This window comes from Physcomitrium patens, chromosome 12, assembly GCF_059467195.1.
Source record: "Physcomitrium patens ecotype Gransden chromosome 12, ASM5946719v1, whole genome shotgun sequence".
Taxonomy (NCBI): Eukaryota; Viridiplantae; Streptophyta; class Bryopsida; order Funariales; family Funariaceae; genus Physcomitrium; species Physcomitrium patens.
Genome location: NC_143421.1, coordinates 15854330 through 15875062, shown reverse-complemented (window position 1 = coordinate 15875062; position 20733 = coordinate 15854330). Strand labels below are relative to the sequence as shown.

Here is a 20733-nt window from a genome sequence, read left to right as displayed (position 1 = left end):
AAAATAAAAATATATTGATGTAATAATCTTATAAAAAATCTGATGTTAACAAGAAAAACAAATATGTGCTTATCTAGTTTATTATTGACGATGGGCACAAGTCTGGTTGCAGACTTGGCGTTTACTTCCTGGATTGCCTAAAACATATGACACCTCATGAGAATCATCAAAGAGAATTGAGTCGAGTGTTGCTTGTCAACATCACAGTGTTGAGAAAATCGAATACTCTCGACTATCGCACCTGAATTATATTTGAATCTTTCCAACTGGCAGTGCCCGCCTAAAAAGTCTTGGAGTTGACCAACAGGAAGTTGCATGTGCATTAAGTGAGACTTGGTGATAGATGTGTGCATAATTTCAAAAAATCATGAGACAAAGAAACAAATATATGTATATATATATATATATATATATATATTGCTCGAAATTCCTGTCTTGATCATTGTCATAAATGAATGATTGCCTGGCTTCATCACCACAAGTTCTAATGAAGTTAAACTGGATCAATTATATCCAGAAGCCTCGATTGGTAATTGCATCCAAAATCCCCCAGTAGAGTTTCAGATTAGTCTAATTCCGCTACCTGCATTTATGATGAACATGCGATGCATGGTCTGCCCATCACAACAGATTTTATTCTACTTCTTCGTCTTCAGGAGATATAGTCTCATCAACAATGAAGCAGCGTGCAGCAGAAACCACGTTGATCCGATTTGTGGACACAAAAATGTACTGGACACAGATATGGTTTGCTGGATCGATCTGATGAATAGCGATCAACAGCTCTCTTGCTTGTTTCGTAAAGAATAAAATACCCTGAAACGCAAACAACCCCAGAAAGACACGACGATTTGAATGGACAGATTAAAGCACCTTCTGAGGTAACCCTCTTAAACTTAAATTTAACATACTCAGCACACTATCAACGTCTATAATGGACGTCGACGAGTCGACGTGACAATTGGTTGCAAGTGCACACACAGGAAACTTGTGATTGATGGTCTTCTAAAACTCAACTACATGATACTTCAAATATCCCTCCATGGTCGTGCATTGCATGAGATTCTTTGTGTCTGCTTTGTCTATCCGATCTTCATGAATACGCACCCCAGAAAAATGCCATTAAATTTCGTACGCAGAAGTTTCTCCGAATCTCTGAAGAATAACTTTGTCTAATGTGATGCATAAAAGAGAGTCCGTCTGCCTCGCCTTTGCCACTTCTCTTCTGATAATTACTTAGCTTTGGCGTACACCGACTTTGGTTGGAGTCGGAATGGGCCATGTCCCTATGTCTTAGCATTGTTTCCATGACCCAGAACACCAATGCATACACATGGATCACCTTGCGGGGTTACAAATCAGGATCTTATACTCAAAAACATGACATTGTACTGCAAATATCGCTGTAGAAAAGCGCCATGTCCACCTGAAAACGACCCACTCCAACCCACCTCGCAACAAATGCATTATGGGCTTAGTGACTACGTGGCAGTGAATTGGACATGGGAAGGCAACAGCAATGCTGTGGACTTGAAGGGGACTAGGACCTCGTAACCCAATGTGCGATCAGAGAGCAAGAAAAATGTAGAATGGGAACCATTCAATCAATAAATACAGATTTCTTCAGACACTAGCGGAAGTTCAAAGCTACAATTCAATTCAGACCTCAAAAGCAAAAAGGATTCTAGTTTATTTATTGATTCATCTTGATTTGACACAGTGCAGTAATCTGTCATGTGTAGAGAAGAGCTGGCTTGTCTAGGACGTAGTCCACTTACAACTAGGCAAATAGCTAAAGCTGCACATATATTACAAAGAGACTACGTGCTCATGTTGCAATCTGCAGAAATGAGATTATGAGCTCAGACACTCGGGCTCCTCTTCAATGTCGTCGATGGGAGAGGTGGTAGAGAGCAGAGGCGGCTAAGAGAGTGGACAGGAACAGCAATCCGAAGCCGACGAAGCTGGCGATGATGGCGCCTTGCGTGTAGTCGCAGAACTTTGACACATAGTTGCAGACCGTGGGCCAGTAATGCGTTCCTTGCAAGTCTTGGCCATTCCTTGCTAGCAAAGCGACCGCCAGCGCTGCTGACGCCGCAGATATCAACGCAGACGCTGCAAGCTGCACAAGAGGCAAATGTTCCTAATTCAGAAAGTCCGACTTCAAGTACTATTCGCTTCTGTTTACACAGTGTGGAGCCTGCACGGAGAAATGAGAAGCAAGGCTTCACTTACGAAGTCAACTAGGAGTGTCAGCCATGCGCTTGGCGAGTAGCTGAGAGGCCCTCTCCGTGCGATCACCGAAAAGCACGCCACAATGGCCGCCATTACAGAGTACACAAATACCACAGCGTTCGCAATGATAAGCCACCTGCATCACATTCTCAAGCCTCCGTCACACTTGAGGAGACCCCCAACACCATAAGCTCACACGCTACATTAAAACCAGACACAAGAATAGATACAAAAATTAGCTAAAATAGAAGCAACGCTTACTTGTAGGCAGGGTAATCTCTCCAACGACCCCTGAAATAGCCATAGATGGTCCCCGAGGTCTGCGTGGAAATGAGCATGACGACAACTGCAGCGGCAGTCGCACCAGCAGTCAAAGTCCGGAGAAGGAAGTTGGTGCAGCTGTGAAACGAGTGGTGTCTGTGATGGTGATGGTAACTGTCATCGCTGTAGACACCCTTCCTCGGAACCACAATCACTGGCTCAGCCATGGCTGCAGCAACAAGTGATATGCACTACGAGCTTCAATCCTCTAACACAGACCCTGCTTCTCTGCCACACACATACAGGGAGCAAAATTGCAGACTTCCTTCAAAACAATTCATCGCCATCACCATGGAAACATGATCAATCAAGCGAGCAATCAAGCATGGTCGGCATTTCGTTCCAGCGAACTGGCTTCTGAGGATGAACTCCTTACTGACGCAATGCCGAAGCTTGAAAGCCACCATAGACGATGAGCCTGAGTCCACTGCACAAGCTTCAACACTTCAAGCACTCTCACTTTGATCTTCACAAGGCCAATTACCGTTGCAGCCATGTTCCCCGGTTTAAGGTCCCACAATAATTGGTGGTCCTGTGCAATTCTACTGCAGCTGTATGGTGGGCTTGACTTGCCTTTACTGATTGCTGCGGAATTATAAGGAATTCGATCGATTCTGTAGATCCGCTTTTGGTTTCTTTTCCTCGATTTCCTTGAATCCTGCATTCTGCTGAGTGCGGCCCCTTTGTAACTCAGCATGTCCAGGCACTAAATAGAACAAACAAGGCGGTTGTATCATGCGATCAACAAGAGTCGGCTGTTAAGCTCCATTAGTAAACTAAGGATTCGCTGACAGACCTTAACGCTATAGAAGACAATACAACTCATAATAGAGGAAAAATTCTATTCGCCAGGTCACGACGACAGAGTGCCGCATAGGCTTGGTCCACGTGGTCAGAGATCGATCATGATGGAGGCATTCTGCTGCCTGCTTTACCTTGTGCAAAGCAGGCAGGGCTAATGTGTGCACCCATGCAATGCTTAAAGTCAATTACTCCTAATAAGAAAGGATCTACTACAGAAGTTGTTGAAAATTCAGCTGTCCACACACTGCTCCCCTTCCCTGACAATCCCTTAATCAGTGAAAGTAGTCTACCTAGCAAACGAACAATCAATCATAGGGAATACAGAGCAGGTCCCACATCACCCAATTCGTACCTTATCTCGAGAGAGCTGGGTTCCCGCTTGTAATCTGATTGCTTCCTCTTTAATCTATTTCCCGCTTGTAACCAGACTACAACCAGTACATAAAATTAAAAGTCCTCTACTGAATTGCATTCGTTCGCCATCAAGCGGCAAATTCTGTACAGCGTAGGCACCTGTCTCGCAGTCACCGATTGGCGTCTGGGAATGAAAATCTATTGAAAGACTGGGTTCTGCAGAACATGCTCATCATATTGTGGCATTTCCCATGTCTAAATCTATGTTGAGAAGACAATCTTAACACACTGATTGAATATGCTTGAACGAAAGTATGTATCATTCAAATGAACGGTGAATAAAATGCTGGAAATTAAATCTATCTTCCAAAATGAATACTTTATTTAAAGTAGTGAAAAATCCGTAAATTGAGGCTTACATAATGCAAATTAGTCGTGACGTACAAGTAGGGGAGTAGCTTCAGGCAAGAAAAGAAAAACGTAGTCAACAATTTGATCTGTGTATGGGAAGGTAATTTTCATGTCCGAGAGCTAACCTATAGCCACCACCAGCATCTTTACTAAATGGCGTGATCAACACGGCCCAAGGACTACCCCTGAATTTCCAGCTCCGTAGCAAATAAAAAACGTACGAAAAAATTACTCACGCCTAAATCAGCTCTCTCTAAGCCGCCAGCAGATACATTTCTCTATGTATTTCCTGTTGAAACGAACCGGGAACTACACAAAACTCAATCGAAAACGAAGATCATAATCTTCTGTAGGAGACTTCTCTAATCATCGAATGTCATCTTCTTTCCCGTGCCAACCATGGGGGCAGATGATCTACCCCCGCGTCCTCCACGTCCACCGCTGCGGCCTCCCCTGTCACCTCGGCCTCCACTTCTACCCCCAAATCCTGTGTACAGACCCGTAAGAAAAACAAATCAGCACAATTTCAACATTCGGACAGTGAGGGAGTTTGACCCTTTCGTTCAAGACAAGGAAGTCAGCACTCGGCGTGAAAGGGGTACTATACATACCTCCTCTGTCACCTCCACGACCACCGCGACCACCACGACCACCCCTGTCGCCTCCACGTCCGCCACTCCGACCACCACCGAAACCACCTCCAAAACCACCACCACCACCACCGCTGCTGGCCTCGTTAACAACAAGGCTGCGGCCATTGAAGTCGGACCCATCTAGTTCAAACGCTTTGGTCATCTCATCCTTGCTTCCAAACTCTACATAAGCAAACCTGTATAGTAATCAAAATCAACAGTTAGCTTCCACAGCTGATAATCTCTTCTATGAGGGAAACTTTGAGAGGTTCAACACCGACAGATGTGAGAACCCAATTATCTCAGGCACATACCCCTTAATTTGTCCAGTCTCCCTGTCAGTGGGGATGCGAACGTTCACTACATTGCCGCATTCACCGAAAAATTCCGTCAAGTTACTTCGGATCTGCATACAAACATCAATTTAATTAGTAATCAATATGAGGATTAGGACGAAGAAAAACCGGAATAGATTACTGCATGAATTGCAAACAACTTCAACTTTAGAAATCGTACCGTGTCCTCATCTTGAAACTTGTCAAAGCCTCGGACGAAAGCAGTCTTGTCTCCGCCAGTCCTTCCTCCAGGGGTTCCTCCATTTGGCCTTCACACACAAACACACGTCAGATCTTAAGTGCAATAACCCGGGATGAGCACATACCTGATATTGAAGACAAATTCAGAACAATCACAGGTTTCAGCTGTAAATTGCGAGGACACTTCACATTACAGAAAAATAAAAGGCATACGTTTGGCTCCAGTCCTTGCCGCCTCCAGGTGTGGCAGCTCCACGCTCACGAGCCAAGTCACACCAAATCTCTCTCCCTTCCACAGTTTGTCCGCTCTTCGACAAAGCCTTCTGAGCAGCCTCGGCAGTTTCAAACTCGACATGGCCAAACCCTCTGGAATTGCCTTCCTCGTCCTTAGCAATTCGGACATCGGCCACAGTACCAGCATCTGCGAAAAACTCGTACCTGCCAAAAACAAAGTCATATTATCAATGGCCAGATACAAAAGAAATTACGCATCGCATTGGATTTATCTTCAAAGAACTGATAACCAATGGAGACAGAATAAGGTACTTACAAAGTGTCTTGAACCACTCCCCACGCTAGATTTTTCACAAAAATAGTTTTGCTACCACCAGCAGATGGAGTAGTTGGAGCCTTCGCTGGAGTTTTAACCTACAGAAAGGAACAAAGAACGAAATTAGAAGACTCTGGGAGAAATCATACAGCGGAATCTTAAGGGAAAAAAACGTTCCAACCAGCTTTTAGACATACCTCTACTTTCTCCTCCTCTGACTCCTCCTCTTCAGAGCTTTCTTCTTTAGCTGCTGGCTTTTTCGCGGCCTTCCCATTCTGATGCTGCACGATAATAAGAATGTTGGGACAGAGACGTCAGCTTCAAATACTATTTTTCTAAGTCAGACATAAAAACAGGAGTCAACAACAGAGTATTATATGAATCGTTCATTACAGAAAAACTACTCACGCAAAGTGATCAAGTGGTTAGTCATGAAATCCACACTCACCTTAACTTCCTCCTCACTCTCATCGCCACTATCCTCTTCTTCAGAAGAAGATTCATCAGTCTTCTTCGCCGCTACTTTAGCAGGTGTGCCGTTCTTGGCAGCGGGCTGGACAGAAACCAGGCAACGAAAACAGTTTAATGGTCTTGGATTGAAGGTAAACATCGTTTTCAGTTGTGCACAGAATTCAAAGAGACGGGCAATTAATTTCAGGTCCACACAGTTACCAGAATGATTGTACAACCTATCGAAACGACCACAATCCAAGGCAACATATCGCTAAGCAAAATTCAGTACCGATAAGTGAAGTGCGAAATGAGAACGGAGTGCTCCAAAACCAACCGACCTCAATGTGGGGAAGGACGGGGAGGGGGGGGTTACAGTTTAAGAATCGACTACACAGTAGGAATAAAAAAAAAAAGATCAAACCAAATATGAAACTTGATGTAGTGATCAATGTATACCTTTTCGTCTTCGCTGTCCTCATCCTCGTCAGATTCCTCAGAGCTACTTTCTACCTTCTTCGCTGGAGGCTTTGCAACAACCTTTTGCGGTTTCTGTAAATAAATACACGGCTTGCCCGATCAGCCACACGACAATTTGTCTAGAGCATGAAGAGTCAAATAGAAATTAGCATTTCATGGGAGTATATATAGATTACGTGCACTATACCCAGGCATTTGAATGATCAGGAAAGAAACTATTCATTCAGTCCTAAAGATCCATTGAACAATCCCAATAGCACCACTTAACATCTTGAAATATGAACTAATCTATGAAATTTAGAATATTATCCCACCACATCCTCCATCTCGCTATCCTCATCAGACTCCTCCTCAGAACTACTCTCCTCTTTCTTAGCTGGTTTCTTGGCAGGGGTAACAGACTTCGCTGCAGGCTGCATACGCAAAAGTGGTCTTAGTTTCTTTTCCTCGCAGGGCCAACTTGTACCGCATATCTAAAAACAATCACGAGACCGTGGACAACAAGAGACAAGAAATACCTTCACTTCCTCATCGCTGTCGTCATCGCTATCCTCCTCGTCTGAGCTTTCTTCAACAGGTGCTTTGGCAGCCACCTTTCCGTTCTTAACTGGCGCGACTTGGACAGGAACCATCTCCTGAAATTATCGGAAAGAAGAATTCAGTTATGTTCACTAAAGACCAGTCTAGAAGTCTCCATCGATGAGTGATAATCTTAAATTCTGATTGAAGTTTTAACGCGGGGGGAAATACCTCGTCAGACGAGTCATCTTCCTCCGAGCTGCTCTCCTCCTTCTTTGCTGGCGCCTTCACAGCCTTCGCCGCGGCCTTGACAACAGGTTTGACATCCTGAGAAGAGAGTAGTGACGGTTATAGAGGCTGAAAGGCACAAAAGCATATTAATCGATTCAAAATTATTAAGCAGAAACATAAGAGTAGAAACATTGGTTCACCACTGGGCAGCAGACAAAGCCTAATCATGTAAGATACCTCTTCATCGGATGATTCCTCCTCGCTGCTGCTTTCCACAGGCGCTTTCTTGGCAGGAGCTGCTTTGGCAACTGCTTTTGGAGCAGCTTTAACCGCAGGCTTAGGGGCCTGAGGACAAGCAGGAGCGTACATGGGTAAGAACCAGCCAATATCGGTAGCAGACGAGGAAAATAATCACACAGCGAAAGTGATCACCAAGGGGTTATTATGGCTACCTCTTCTTCATCGGAGTCGGACTCCTCTGATGAAGACTCCACCTTCTTGGGTGGTGGTACGACCTTTTTCTCGGGCTTTGATTTCTTAGACACGGGGGCAGCTATGGCCTCTTCCAAAGCCCTCTTCCCTGCAAGAGACAAGGCTGCAAGGTCAGAAATACTTCGCCTGAACAAGTACCTTGGGCATAGACAGAGTGAAGTTGAAATTATCGAAGACAGGCTTAGTAGCACGAGAGCATTCAGTCTTCGAACCTGATTTTTTCTCTACTTTAGCCACGACGGGGGCAGCCACCTGCGACGCAAGACACAAATTTGGGAACTGTCAGCGACTGGAAAAACATCAATGCTGAAAAATTAGCAGTGAATAATACGGGGTTCTTTTACAATGAATAAAAACGTCAAGTCCTAAAACTTGCCGCAATAGTGAGAACATAAGTAGCGTCAGCTTAGTTGTAAATGTCAGAACCCACCTCAGCGGTCTTCGATTTCTTGCCCATTATAGAATTTGGGAAGATCTTCCAAATTTACTTCCCGAATGACCTGCTAGAAGCACACAGCAAAGGTGAGTAAGTATCCTGGACAAAATGTTTCATTTACAAGGCAACAGGCTATAATATTTCTTTGAAAATAAAGTCTCACTGAGTTCAGAACACATTGCAGATGGCGCCTAGCCACAGCCGGAACCCCAAGCACTCATAAACCCTAACTTTAGACAGATACCAAGTACATGACAAGGTGCACTGGACATAGGCTCAGAGGCGAAAGCTATAAGACCTAAGAGTCACTACAGAAGGTAGGAACACAGGGAAAGGTACCCAAAGGCACTCAAAAAGGCTCGAGACGGCCTCAAACGCAATTCACATCCACGATAAAACAAAAAAAATATATAACCGACAACAAACACAAAAACACGGTCCGAACCCAAGGCCAAGAAAGGCACCCTATTAACTCCCACTTAAAACCCTCAAAAAAGGTTCCAACACTCGCCACAACAGACACCTCCATCGACATACTCCACACCAACGCTCTCCCAACGCATTTCACCCCGGGAACGAATCCACGGCTCCGACACCTTGCAAACAAACCATCGCAAGCAGGCAAGCAAGCATCTCCGGAACCCATAAACCCAAAACCCAAAACCCTGAAACAGCAAGCACGAGCCGAGAATGCAAATGTGGGTGAGCATGGTGAAACAACAACCTGCGACGCTGCAAAGAAAGCAGCAACGGCCAAGAAGGAGAGCTAGGAATGAATTCCTGAGACTCTCTCAGCTCACAGATTGCGCCGGAGAAATGCGGAATGAGGAGGCTGGTGTGTGAAATGTTGGCTGTGTGCACTGCGAGGGAAGAACTCTGGCATGGCGGCCGCCGCATGCACGGTCCCCCGCGAGGTCTTACCCGAGGGCCTGATTCCATGTCCTTTGTGACTTGGCTCCTGGAATGAGGAGCTGAATACAAACCCTGGTAGGGATTCCCGTTGAGGTCTTAACCGAGGGCCTGATTCCATGTCCTTCGTGGATTGGCCCCTGAAATGAGGAGCTGGATACAGACCCCGGTAGGGCTTCCGCCGGAGTCGTTCACGGCGACAACGGCTCAGTGGAATTTTAGACGTCGGGCACACGGACCGTAGCCCTATTATTGGGTGCCCGTATCGAAAAAGCAGATTAATGCTCGCCAGATTGTTTTATGATCTCTCATTTGGGGTACTCTTATTTATTTTTAGAGGGATATTTTGTGCACCTTGCAACTTTTGCTGTATGGGAAGCATGAAATCCGATTTAGGTCTTCTTTAGTCTCGTGTATTTACTTCCTTCTCTACCAAATAATGTTCATTCAAGTACAAAGGCAATTGGGTTTTTCAAATTCCTCAAACTATTGAAGGACTATATATATATATATATATTAATGCTATGCAAGTGAGAATTGTAAAGTGAAAATATTTATTGTGTGATTTATTGTAATTTTTTATTTTTTAAAAAATATTTAGCATGTGAACATGAGGTTGTTTGTAATGACACATTTGCAACCCACCATGGAAAAAAGCTATGAGTACATTGTTCTAGGACTTTACTTCCAATTGATGCCCTAATATGCCTGCAGCTTTGGAAAGGACTTTGTTGGGTCATGCTGGATTATTATATACAGGATTGATGTCACAATAGTGCAGGTGAATGTAAACCTTCATATATATATATATATATATATATAGGTAGAGAGAGAAAAAAAAAATAATTTATACTATTCTATCAATATATTTGAAAGTGCAAAAATAAAACAAATATTGTCCTATATATATGTATATATATATATATATATATATAGCTAATTACTCTACTCTTAACATTAAAGATAACTTAACATGATGAACAGTGCTTGTTGATTATATGTTTGCTTCATGCAGTCCTCTTCATATCCACATTGCTCCTTCTATTTTCTTGTATATTTTTAATAATATTATCATCATATTCAATATTTTTTTACTTCCGGCACTATGCATTTTGAGCAAGAGCATTTTGATCAGTTTGATAGATTCAAAATTACCAACTCAATGCAATGATTTTAGTTGATTTTAAATAAAACAGGAATTCGTGCAAAGAAAGTTATAATAATTTTAACAATGAGTTTAAAAATTCTTTTATGTAGGATATGTTTTGGATGATGGCTAATAAAGAAACATTGTTGAGACCATATACCAAAAATGAAACACATGCATTTCAATACAAAGATTTGTCTTGATTATTTGAATAGAAATTAATTTGCGAATTTACTAACATACAATTCATAGAAATGTAGGCACTAATGTTGTATGTGGAAAACAGTTCTCTGCATATTTTATAAAATTTGTGTAAGTATTATCCCTGCTTTTGGTAGAAACAGAATGCCAAACATGATCATTTACATTGCAAAAGTGCACAGTTGCTAGTTAAATGTTGGAATGTCAAATGTCTTATGATAAAATAATGCCACAAACAAGTATTAGAAATTAGCAGATACTAAAGAGAGTAAGATCACAAAAGTGGTTTTGTATTGTAAAAAATAGATTTTAATTTAATTTTAGCAAATACTTAGTCATAAACAAACACAAAAAAAATGTATATAAATTGCACTTGTAGACTTTTGAGTATGATTTTTAGATTGCATTTCAAAATTGGAATGTTGGCAACCAAGATCTTGTCTTCTTGAATCATATTGTTGTGTGTTGCCTCCACCATGGTGTGGGTATTATCTTCTACAAGATCTAGGGTTGCAAAGGTTATAATTTCACTATTTAGCATCATTTCCATCATGTTGCAAACAAAACTATAGTGGAAATTGCACACATGTATTTTATTCTGCATGTAAAATATAAAAAAAACTTGTTGTGGATATATATATATATATACACACACACAATTAAATTCCAATAATTTCATGTTTATTTTGAATATTTTGCACTTTCTTATGATCCAACTCACCTTTGAATCTTAAATCATAAGCACTTTTGATGATGCATAACTTCATCACTATCACTCTTTTTTACCAATATGTAACAAAGTTGCCACATTTTCATCTTGCAAAAAGTGCTCTAAGAAAGTCTTATATACATATAAATATATGAGCTTCTTTAAAAGACTTATATCTTGGTTTAGACTTGAATTGTTATGTAATACATCTTCACGGTTTAAATTGTAATTCTTGAATAATTTAGAAATCATTTAAAAATTTACATAAATTACTATAAAAGTGTAAAGTGACATATACTCCTTTTACCTTTGTCAGATGAACACAAGTGAGCGTGTAATCATCAAGCATCAAATGTCAGTTATGCAGTTTAAATTCTTAAACAATTATATAGGCAATGAGCAAATAATGTGATTTTGATGAGTAGTAGTTTTTACCATGACCAAAGAGACATGTATGCAATAGAAGAACATTGACTGTAAGTTTTAAACCATTAGCGTTTCCTTCACAAATCAAAGGAAGAGGAATATTCGTCTGAATTTCAGAGACATTTAAGAAATTCTTACAACAGATCACATGAATCTATTATCAGGTTGAACGAATAAAATTATATTACAATTGGGGCCTGTCGGCATGTATACAGGAAAACTACGTTTTTTCCTGCAGTAGCATATGAAGCCTACGAATGTGACGACCTAAGCCACTTTTGGCAGGTTGGCAACAAATATCAAAGCCTCTGTTGTTGGCAGTAGTAACAACTACTGGTCCATGTCACTGGTTGCTCGAAACGTGCTTACTAAGTGTAATGACAGATGTTATTGACAGTACAAATCTGAGTAGCTGTTTAATTCCTGTCAACAGTGCACTCACTCACCCCTGGCCCCAATCGAGTTCAGGTGCCCTGATAAACCAAATCCAGCAAAAAATTTACTATACAATGCAAAGGTGTAGTTAGAGACGGAATTGCTGCAACCGCATTTCAAAAGCCAACATCCTCAGCGGCTGTCAGAGATTGGCGGTGCATCAGCGGGATGCCAAAGTGGGCCACTGCAATTATGCTCGCTTCTTTAAGCCTGCATAAATCGATTTTACGATATAAGCAGATCTGCAGACAGAAAAACGTTTCTTTGAGAAATCTATAACGCTCGCTGCTTGCTTCCAGGTACTGAAATCCAGGGGCCGCCATATCTTCTGTATACTTGGTTGTCATGATCTTGAAAGTTTATAATACCCATGCATTACGCTAAGGCAGGAGCTTCGTGGTCCAGGATAATAGTAGCGTCGCGACCTTTCGCGGTAGTATCATGACCAACAAAACTTGTATGATTCAGTCAGAAGCGCCTTCTACTTCGTCCTTCATCTTCTCTATAGCCACCACGTTGCCTCACGGGAGAGCCAAGTCTGTATGCAAATTGTTTGGCGTCACCACAGGTGAGCTCACTTTCAAGTACCCTATTGTTGGATGCAACCAACGCCTTCACGTATTTCCCTTTAGCTGGCCAATCTGAACATTCTTCAGTGGAGACATCTGTAAATCCAAAAGGTTGATCTCCTACAAAACAAGGAATAGAGCGCAAGTTAGAGAGGAAGATACATTTGACGATCAATACTATTAAAATCATCACTGAAGAAGTGTGATAAACGCAGTACCTGTAGAGAGCTGTGCTCTCGAAACCAAGCCATTCGGTATCACATCAAGATCTATTCCTCCAGCAACAGCTAACACTTTCTCGGATTTCTCCCTCAGAACTTTCATTGCTCTTCTATCCTTGCTCGTTCTCTGAAGTCTACTAAAGAATTCGCACTCCTCACGCACTGCACTATCCAAAGTATTTGACTGATTTTCTTGATCTTCATTCCATTCCTCCTTTGAATCTGAGGCTCCCCCCCAGAAATCTGCCTCGGAATCTGTCCTTTCATTAAGATATTCATCTTCCCCATGACAGATATCTGTCTCAACACTATCCTCCCTCTCTAAGGTAGCAAGTGCAGTTTGCGCCTTTCGAACTAGAGAATCAGAGCCAAACTTAGATTCCTCAACAATTCGCTTTATCAACATCCTTTCGAGCATCTCGTCAGCCTCCAACATCAAATTTTCCTCGCTAAAGACATTGATACCGTCGAACAACCAGTTCGTATCACATTGCTGCTCTAGCTCTGATGCTCGAGATTGGCACTCCCAATCGCACCCTGATGCAGGACCAGGCGTCTCTCCCTCCATTAATCCTTCCCACCGAGCTATTTTCTCTAGAACCGTGGGGCTCAGCTCCCCTGACCACTGCACTGGAGCACTTTGAGGCATCTTGAACAGCTGTTGTCTGACCTTTTCGACAGGGGTCGTTAGTCCTGCCCGGCCGACCTCAACCCAGAACGAAGGATCGTCATCAGCAGGGACTACAGGCTCAGAGGCAGGCTTTGCTGTCGAATCTATGTAGTTAACAGAGTGAGGAGTCCTGAGGTTCGCAGTCTCTGCATCTGAAATATCAGACACGGTTTTTGATGATTCCATTCCTTCGGTGTGTTTTATATTCGCTGCACAGTAGTCAACATTTGGAGAGGGAGAAATCTCATTGCCAAACTTTCTGTTGAGCTTCGGATTGTCCAAATTACAGTTGCGCGTGGTCCGCCTGATCGAATGCGATGCCGCAAGTTTGGTTCGGGAGGACAAGACACCTCTAGTGCCTCCACCTTTAAACAATTCAGGAGTGGCTGAATCTACAGGATGATCCCAAGTGTCTGAAATTGACACTGAACTTGAGAAGATACCAAAATTTGGAGTGGTACTGCACAACTCTACACTCTCTGCACGATCGTCACATGACTCCAAACCATGAACTGAGTCAATTAGCTGCGTAATAATCTGAGCATTACCCAGCATTGGTCTGCAATCCCTCGCAGCCACTTCAGCGTGAGATGGCCCTTCCCCTACAAATTCAAACATTGATTGCAAAAACTCATTGGATGCACGTTCAGCTTCCTCTTCCAATTCTTTTGAAATTTCACTGCCCTTCAAACTCCTTCCATTGCCTTCCAATTCCTGTCCATAAACACACTGAGATAAATTTGTCGGTATTGTTTCTGAGTTTTCCTGAAGGATCAGTAGAATTCAATTACATTTACAATCGTCAGTGCGAACACAGGCTCAAGAACCTAAAACATGTAAATGTACCTGCTGCTTTGTTGACTCCGAGTGCAAACTTGTTTTCACTAATTCTTGCCTTACAGGTCTCAGATTTAGATGCAACTCAGGCCCTCCTGAGTATTTCTCTGACGCAGTAACACTGACTGAGGCACCATTTTCCACCCTACTATCTTGAGAGCAGTCTTGACAACCTGAAGTGTTATCACTTCTAGGAGCAGCTGACACCTCTTCGCTGATTATTGAGACCCTGTCAACTGGAGTCACACCCTTAGTAGGTGTACAAGGAATCAAACACTCATCACCTGCAAATCTGAACCCGTCAGATGCGATTTGCATGAATTTCAATATGTTACAAATAACACCTAATGCTACTGATACACGAAATACTAGAAAAGAACAGTACTACTAAAGCGATAAGTTGTGAATTTACTGGTATAAATGCAAAATGACAAAAAGCAAGCTTGTAGATACTGTCCACAAGAGTCATGCATGAGAAGGAAAAGGGAAATTACCAAAAGCAGAAGCAAACGACGCCTCAGTTAAGCAACTCAATCTTTCCTTTAACAGCTCAAGCTCCTTCTCCCTACTTAGTAATTTCGACTGCGCTGCTTTAAGATCCTCTTCTAACTCAGTAATTAATTCGTCTTGACGAGCAGCCTGAATTGCAATGGCTCCAACCATTAGCAAGAAGCGCAATAGACAACAGAAGTTTCAAATCGTCGTAGCGTATCCAGGGCAGGCTTGCACATGGTATTAGCACATCTTAATTAAATCAAAGCATTAGATTTAAAGAATGTGTAATTATAACAAGCACAAAGTCAAACCTGCAATTTGCGCAATAAGCGCGTAAGCTCTCGCGGCGACACAGCACAATTGTTCAAGCATGCAGCCTGTGTAGGAGGTGATAGATCTTCATCCGAGTCTTCTTCTATTCTGGCAGGTAGGCCTGTTGGTGCTAGATCACCGTGAACCACTGACACAACGCCATCAGTATCCAGCTGCATATACGATCACCACAAAGCACGTAATCAATATTCCATCTGCAGTATGTACAATAGCTTCGCAGGTCTTTCTTGCTACATTTATTTTGCATACTGCATCAAGTTGTCACAGGGATGTACTCTTAAATGTCAGTACTGGCTCACACATGTCTAGCTTGAACATCAGACTTGAATTAGAAACAGTCGGACCTCGTCATAGGCAGAGTATTGACTGTCCACCGTTGCAGAGTCACCCCCAGTAAGCTGATCAAGTTCAGCTTCCAGCTCGGCTTCGAGATCAGCCATTTCATCTTCCTGTTGTAGGCCATTTACGGAGGCTACGTCGGAACTATTCATGCCTGCAGGACTTTTTCTTTTCGAAAGTTCCAGCTTCAAAGACTCAAAATTCGCCTGTGTTTCTTCCAGAAGCTGGGACAACCTTTTCACTTCACTTTTAAGTGACCCAGAACCAAACAACACCCCAAGGCCCACTCCAAAACTGAATAGCAAAGTCTCGAAAGAAGCTACTGTTGAACCTGAAGGCAGAAGAAGGGAGCTGAATGTCAGGGCAATATGCTCATCAGTTGAAACAGCTCACAAGGAAATAATTGTCAATTCGCAGCATCAATTGAAGCACTTGATGTGCTATTTAATACAAACTTCACCCCAAAGATCTGCCTTAAATTCTTCTAGAATCCGAACTCCGACTAGGAAACTAGAAGGCCTCTCCAAAGGTAAATTTTTGATAACGATTGCAATAGCATTAGTATAAAAGACCAATGACAACATCCAAATCCCAAATTCAAGGTAGCCATCACTTCTCCCCCTACTCAAACCTCAGAGAATCTCAATACAAGTTCTAGAACGAAGATTTCTTCAGGATAACCGAGAAGAAAAAAGATCAGTCCTGGTGTCTCTTCTGAAAGTGTTTTCATGAGTTTCCTTCTGAACTGAACCTATCGAGTTCCAGCTCAGAATCATTTAACAGAAATCCGGTGCAATCATAAAACTCTCGTTTCTGCATTGAAACAGGCAAGAGAGATTTCTTACAATTGCCATCGTTAGAAGCGCCAAGAGTCCGACCGTTATCTGAAGCACTTGGGTTGCTCGTGCCGCCGTTGGCACTACTCTCATCCGTGCTAGTTGATGCCAGGTTTGCAGCATATTCCTTCAAGAATTTTGAGAGATTTGGTAGACTCGGTAGACTAGACTGCTTATGAACAGATATGCTGTCGTCAACCGCGTTGTTGCTACAGCGAGGCAAGGCTGGACCGTCGACAATCCTCGATTTCTCAAGTTCGCCATTCTCAGTTATTGAAGTGGAGAAATTTAGAGATCGAGAAATGGTCTTCACTCGATTACGATCAAATGAATCTGCCATCTGAGCCATAAGACAACTCTCCAAGGATGAAACAGGCTTTGGAGAGGCCCTGAGTCCACGCACTTTTCGAGCTAAGGCTGTGCCTTTACTGTTCTTGACTGGAGACCTTCTCGTGTAAGTTGCACTCATTTGGTCTCCTCTAACAGGGACCTTAGCGAAAAAACCAGCAGCATCGTAGCCCAAGAAAGGGTCGGAGTGACCGACCAAACCCCATGCAAAAGCATCAGGCTGTATGTCGGAGGGAACCAGATCCTCTGCTCCCATCCCATCCTTCATCTTCTTCCCACAAGAGGGATCCCAAAACAAATCCCTGGTATCCGCAAAACTGGTCCTTTGTGAACCAGAACGCTTTCCAGGGTTGGTGAATGATATGTTTACTTTCCCCCTACCATTCATGTTTTCTTCACCCTCACACCCAAGATGAGCGCTTACAGAACTATCCTCCCCCTTCTCAATAGTAATCCTCTTCAAGCGTCTCCAAGTCTTGAGTTTTCCAGAATGTTTATTAGCCCGAGACGAGTGGTTGGATGCCTCGATCAACGAATTGTCTGACGGTACATGATGGCAGACCTCAGCTGTGTCAAGACAATTAAAAGCTGTAGATATTCTGTGGTCTTCGTCCTCAACTAATAGTGATTTGACTTCGAGCAATGTATTGTCTTCGAACACAGCGGAGACACTGTCGTTGCATTGAAACTCTACATACGGGTGAAAATCACTGTTAGCACTCACTGGCTCAGCATCCAAAGGAATGTCAACAAATTCGGCGGCTATGGGCAAGTTGCTGTGGTTAGAATCACAGCTCCTAGGTGAAAGAAGCAGATCTTGCTGGGATGGTACCCTCGGACACTCGTTTACTTCGACAACAGGCTCTTCGGAATCCTCGCTGGCGCACAAGTCATGAGCTAAAACTGAGTCGATTGGAATTTCAGAAGCAACCTCGCCTGCTACAAACCCTTCAGATTCGCCCAGTATTTCGGCGAGAGATGAGACAGACTGAGATTCCAATCTGCTGCAACCTACTGCCCTTGAAAAGGTAGGATCGGATTTGAAGTTTGTTGGTTTAGAAGGTTGCTGGTCTTCATTGGCTATAGATTCTTCATCGTCGTCTTCATAGAGAACCTCTTCTCTCGAACCTCGGAGAGATCCGATACAGCAATGTGTAGCCTCTTGTTTCACTGTTCCGCAGAGAACTGAATTATATTTTGCAGAAAACGTCTGCTTTTTGTTCGACTTCTCTAGTTCGATGAGTCTTTGGTACTCTTGAGCGTGATCGAAATCGTCCGTATCCTCGAGCAGAGGCGTATCCCTGAAAGACCCTCCATAATCGTGACTAAGCCTTCTAGTGAATGCCTTGATTGGAAGCGATCTACTCCGCGAGACCTTTGAAGACGGAGAACTCCAGGTTGGTGTTGAACAATAGGGCACCTGTTTAGAGTTCAAGCCACAAGAAATGCTCAACGAATTAGCTTTGATTCAAAAGGGGCGGAACATTAATTCTACGGATTGCATCACCAAAACCTTCACCTACATAACCCCCATTCTGTGTGTGAGCAGCATGATCTAACTAACACACTCTAGTCTCTACAGTACACTACCAAACGAACTATGTTCAAACTTCACAATGTAACTCCCAAAACCAGCCTTAATCTGAACAAAGCAGGGAATGTTCTCCACCTCTCCCTTGCTGTTCTTGCCTCCCATTCATCCCAGGTACAAATAGTATGGAATTCTGAGCATGCTTCTTAATGTAGGACATTTGCAAAGGTCGATCTGCAAAAGCGAGGATCTAGTCAACTCAGCGTTCAATCAAAAAATATAACTCCAACCGAACTTCTACCCCAGAATGCCCATCAAACAGAGCTAGGGCATACCACACGAGGCCACCCTTCTCAATAGCAACGAAAGGGTGTTTGCAACTGGGGACATAATCCTGACAATCTGCATTCCTCTTACTCACAATTGAAACTACAACAATAAAAATCACTTAGTGCCAAGAATTCGAGCTTGCTCAAGAAACAGGAATCTCTCCATGCACTAAACCCCCGCTTGAGTTAAGAAGCGCTGTGCACCCTAATGCAAGCATTTTGTGTTCCTGATCCTCTCATACATTAAGCTGAGAATGATGAATCTCAATTACTATGAATCTCAATTACTGTGAATCGCTGGCCTCTACTGACGACTGATCTTCAAAACAGCGTCTCATTCAACAGACGACCCCTCGGATGTTCAGTCGCACAACTCTTTAATCCCAGCATGAGCTGCAGATGCCAAAAACAATTACTCCAAAAATAAAATAAAACAAAATAAAACAACTCCTCCCGACATAACTACTTTGAACTCTTCAGTCTCAGACTGAGATTGGACAAGTCCTGCATCTGCGAGATACAGACCTTAACCGTTTCCGTGAGGATTTCTTGACTAAGTATGATTGAGACCTGCCACACCTACTGAATTATGAAAGTTGTTCATATTTTAAACGTAGCTGATACACCTCGTTTTTTCACCAAATAAAGACTTTAAAATTTAGAATCTAATCCGAGCTACCAGATCGAGGACATGCGCGTGAATTCTCTCATCTCCAATTTTGTTTATACCGAGCATACGATCCTCCGGAAGGAAAATCGCGTAACCGTTCTAACAATTCTCAATCTGTGATCGACTTGGCGCTGAGGGAAGCTCTAAAGAACTTCAAGACACTCACACTCTCCCAACCGCGTCAACAAGGCCACGAAAAATGGACTCTACAGGATACTCAACGAAATGAAGATCCTTTGCGACGTGAAGAGAAGCACAGCCTTAAGATGACACCGATCGCACTCAATCCACCCACCCCTCCCTCTTCCCCACCTGCAATCCACGTACCGCAGCATCCAATACAATGCAACCTGTGTTTCCCATATCTCAAATATTCCTCACCACGCATCTCGCATTCCCAATCTCGTCACCAGCATCCATATACCCACGAATCACAAGCGCACCGCACCACAATCGAACTTCAAAAGGACACTCGCGATGATTACGAAAGGAAATTCTCTGCTTACTCCTGCCAGCCCCCTCCCCTCTCCTCAACCCTGAATCTAGATAGAATGCTGACATTACAGACCTCGAGTGGACTCACAAGACTTACTTCCGTGGACAAATATCATTCGACATCGATTCAATCAGCTACCCTTGCCTCCGCTTGCTACCAAAAAACGAATCCACAACCAAGAGCCAACGCTTTATCCTCGAGATCTCCCTCGAAACTCCTAAAGCTCACCTGCCGACAGAGCATGAAGGGAGGGAGGGGAGGAAAGAAAGCACGCGACCTCGTCGCAATCATCTAATAACATCCAGACGGCAATGGCGACGTTGATGCGCGTGCGGAATCCATGGGTTTACGTGCAGCAACAGTGATCAATGTCGCCAGAAAAGCACCCACACCACGTTGCTCTCATTCATTATACGATCCTTCGCTCCACTGGGCGAGGTGATGGTTGGGAGCGCGAAGACAGCTCTCGCTCTATTGCGCCGGGCAGGCTGGCCCCTTGTCATTCCATTCATGCTCGTTGTCAGTTTCGTTCATCTGAGAATACAACAGAAAGAATATGAAGCGAAGAGAGTGGTGAGACGTTGGGAGTAGAGCCGGCCTCGCCGTCAGAATGGAAAGTATGTTGTCCTGTCTTGCAATGCTGGCATTCACCACGCCCCCATCGCAACAGCCCCAGTCAACGCCTCATTCCCCTTCCCATCTAAGTAACTACGATTTTGTGCTTTTTGGGTGGCGCGTGGTAAGATTGCGGCGAGTTGCTTTCATCACCCAACCACGTAAA

The 20733-nt window shown here is 43.3% G+C and overlaps 3 protein-coding genes and 2 long non-coding RNA genes across 14 annotated transcripts; 1 reads left to right on the top strand and 4 right to left on the bottom strand.

Annotated features, from left to right (window-relative positions):
- Positions 1–1658: 1658 nt before the first annotated feature.
- Positions 1659–2977, bottom strand: LOC112289853 (CASP-like protein 1U2). Of its 2 annotated transcripts, XM_024535509.3 has the most exons (4): positions 2933–2977; positions 2497–2784; positions 2236–2371; positions 1659–2122 (listed from the first exon to the last, which is right to left on the bottom strand). In XM_024535509.3, the coding sequence occupies exons 2-4, from the start codon at positions 2721–2723 to the stop codon at positions 1883–1885; spliced, it is 603 nt and encodes a 200-aa protein (XP_024391277.1). In that variant the 5' UTR covers positions 2724–2784; positions 2933–2977; the 3' UTR covers positions 1659–1882. The 2 variants fall into 2 exon arrangements, with proteins under 2 accessions (XP_024391277.1, XP_090111152.1); XM_090255026.1 differs by having other exon boundaries at positions 2497–2977.
- A 1097-nt stretch (positions 2978–4074) lies between these two features.
- Positions 4075–9289, bottom strand: LOC112289852 (uncharacterized). The gene is made up of 17 exons (XM_024535508.3): positions 9176–9289; positions 8446–8515; positions 8228–8267; positions 7976–8103; positions 7761–7868; positions 7524–7619; positions 7292–7408; positions 7088–7186; positions 6753–6845; positions 6292–6396; positions 6041–6124; positions 5844–5941; positions 5507–5731; positions 5274–5361; positions 5072–5163; positions 4737–4954; positions 4075–4612 (listed from the first exon to the last, which is right to left on the bottom strand). The coding sequence occupies exons 2-17, from the start codon at positions 8470–8472 to the stop codon at positions 4488–4490; spliced, it is 1743 nt and encodes a 580-aa protein (XP_024391276.1). The 5' UTR covers positions 8473–8515; positions 9176–9289; the 3' UTR covers positions 4075–4487.
- A 372-nt stretch (positions 9290–9661) lies between these two features.
- Positions 9662–10662, top strand: LOC141046063 (uncharacterized). The gene is made up of 2 exons (XR_012218747.2): positions 9662–10141; positions 10618–10662. It is a non-coding gene; the product is annotated as an uncharacterized LOC141046063 (long non-coding RNA).
- A 332-nt stretch (positions 10663–10994) lies between these two features.
- LOC149988061 (uncharacterized) lies at positions 10995–11801 on the bottom strand. The gene is made up of 2 exons (XR_016505886.1): positions 11430–11801; positions 10995–11212 (listed from the first exon to the last, which is right to left on the bottom strand). It is a non-coding gene; the product is annotated as an uncharacterized LOC149988061 (long non-coding RNA).
- Positions 11802–11974: 173 nt separating this feature from the next.
- LOC112290005 (uncharacterized) lies at positions 11975–20542 on the bottom strand. Of its 9 annotated transcripts, none has more exons than XM_024535849.3 (9): positions 20181–20542; positions 18596–18691; positions 16588–18346; positions 15748–16073; positions 15382–15555; positions 15070–15214; positions 14585–14859; positions 13066–14467; positions 11975–12967 (listed from the first exon to the last, which is right to left on the bottom strand). In XM_024535849.3, exons 2-9 carry the CDS (start codon positions 18620–18622, stop codon positions 12747–12749), a joined length of 4329 nt encoding a protein of 1442 aa, XP_024391617.1. In that variant the 5' UTR covers positions 18623–18691; positions 20181–20542; the 3' UTR covers positions 11975–12746. The 9 variants fall into 9 exon arrangements, with proteins under 9 accessions (XP_024391617.1, XP_090111148.1, XP_024391619.1 ...); XM_090255022.1 differs by having other exon boundaries at positions 14585–14811; XM_024535851.3 differs by having other exon boundaries at positions 20230–20542.
- Between the last annotated feature and the right edge of the window lie 191 nt (positions 20543–20733).

Excerpts from the sequence above, each read along its gene's own strand:
- LOC112290005 (XM_024535849.3), bottom strand. The coding sequence starts at position 18,622 with ATGGGAGGCAAGAACAGCAAGGGAGAG. Across the intron at positions 18,347-18,595 it reads GCAAGAACAGCAAGGGAGAG|GTGCCCTATTGTTCAACACC; the intron begins GTGGAGAACATT and ends AACTCTAAACAG. Across the intron at positions 12,968-13,065 it reads GAGAGCACAGCTCTCTACAG|GAGATCAACCTTTTGGATTT; the intron begins GTACTGCGTTTA and ends CTTGTTTTGTAG.
- LOC112289852 (XM_024535508.3), bottom strand. The coding sequence starts at position 8,472 with ATGGGCAAGAAATCGAAGACCGCTGAG. Across the intron at positions 6,397-6,752 it reads AGGACAGCGAAGACGAAAAG|CCCGCTGCCAAGAACGGCAC; the intron begins GTATACATTGAT and ends GTTTCTGTCCAG. Across the intron at positions 6,125-6,291 it reads AGAGTGAGGAGGAAGTTAAG|CATCAGAATGGGAAGGCCGC; the intron begins GTGAGTGTGGAT and ends ATTATCGTGCAG.
- LOC112289853 (XM_090255026.1), bottom strand. The coding sequence starts at position 2,723 with ATGGCTGAGCCAGTGATTGTGGTTCCGAGGAAGGGTGTCTACAGCGAT. Across the intron at positions 2,372-2,496 it reads AGAGATTACCCTGCCTACAA|GTGGCTTATCATTGCGAACG; the intron begins GTAAGCGTTGCT and ends AATGTGATGCAG. Across the intron at positions 2,123-2,235 it reads TGACACTCCTAGTTGACTTC|CTTGCAGCGTCTGCGTTGAT; the intron begins GTAAGTGAAGCC and ends CCTCTTGTGCAG.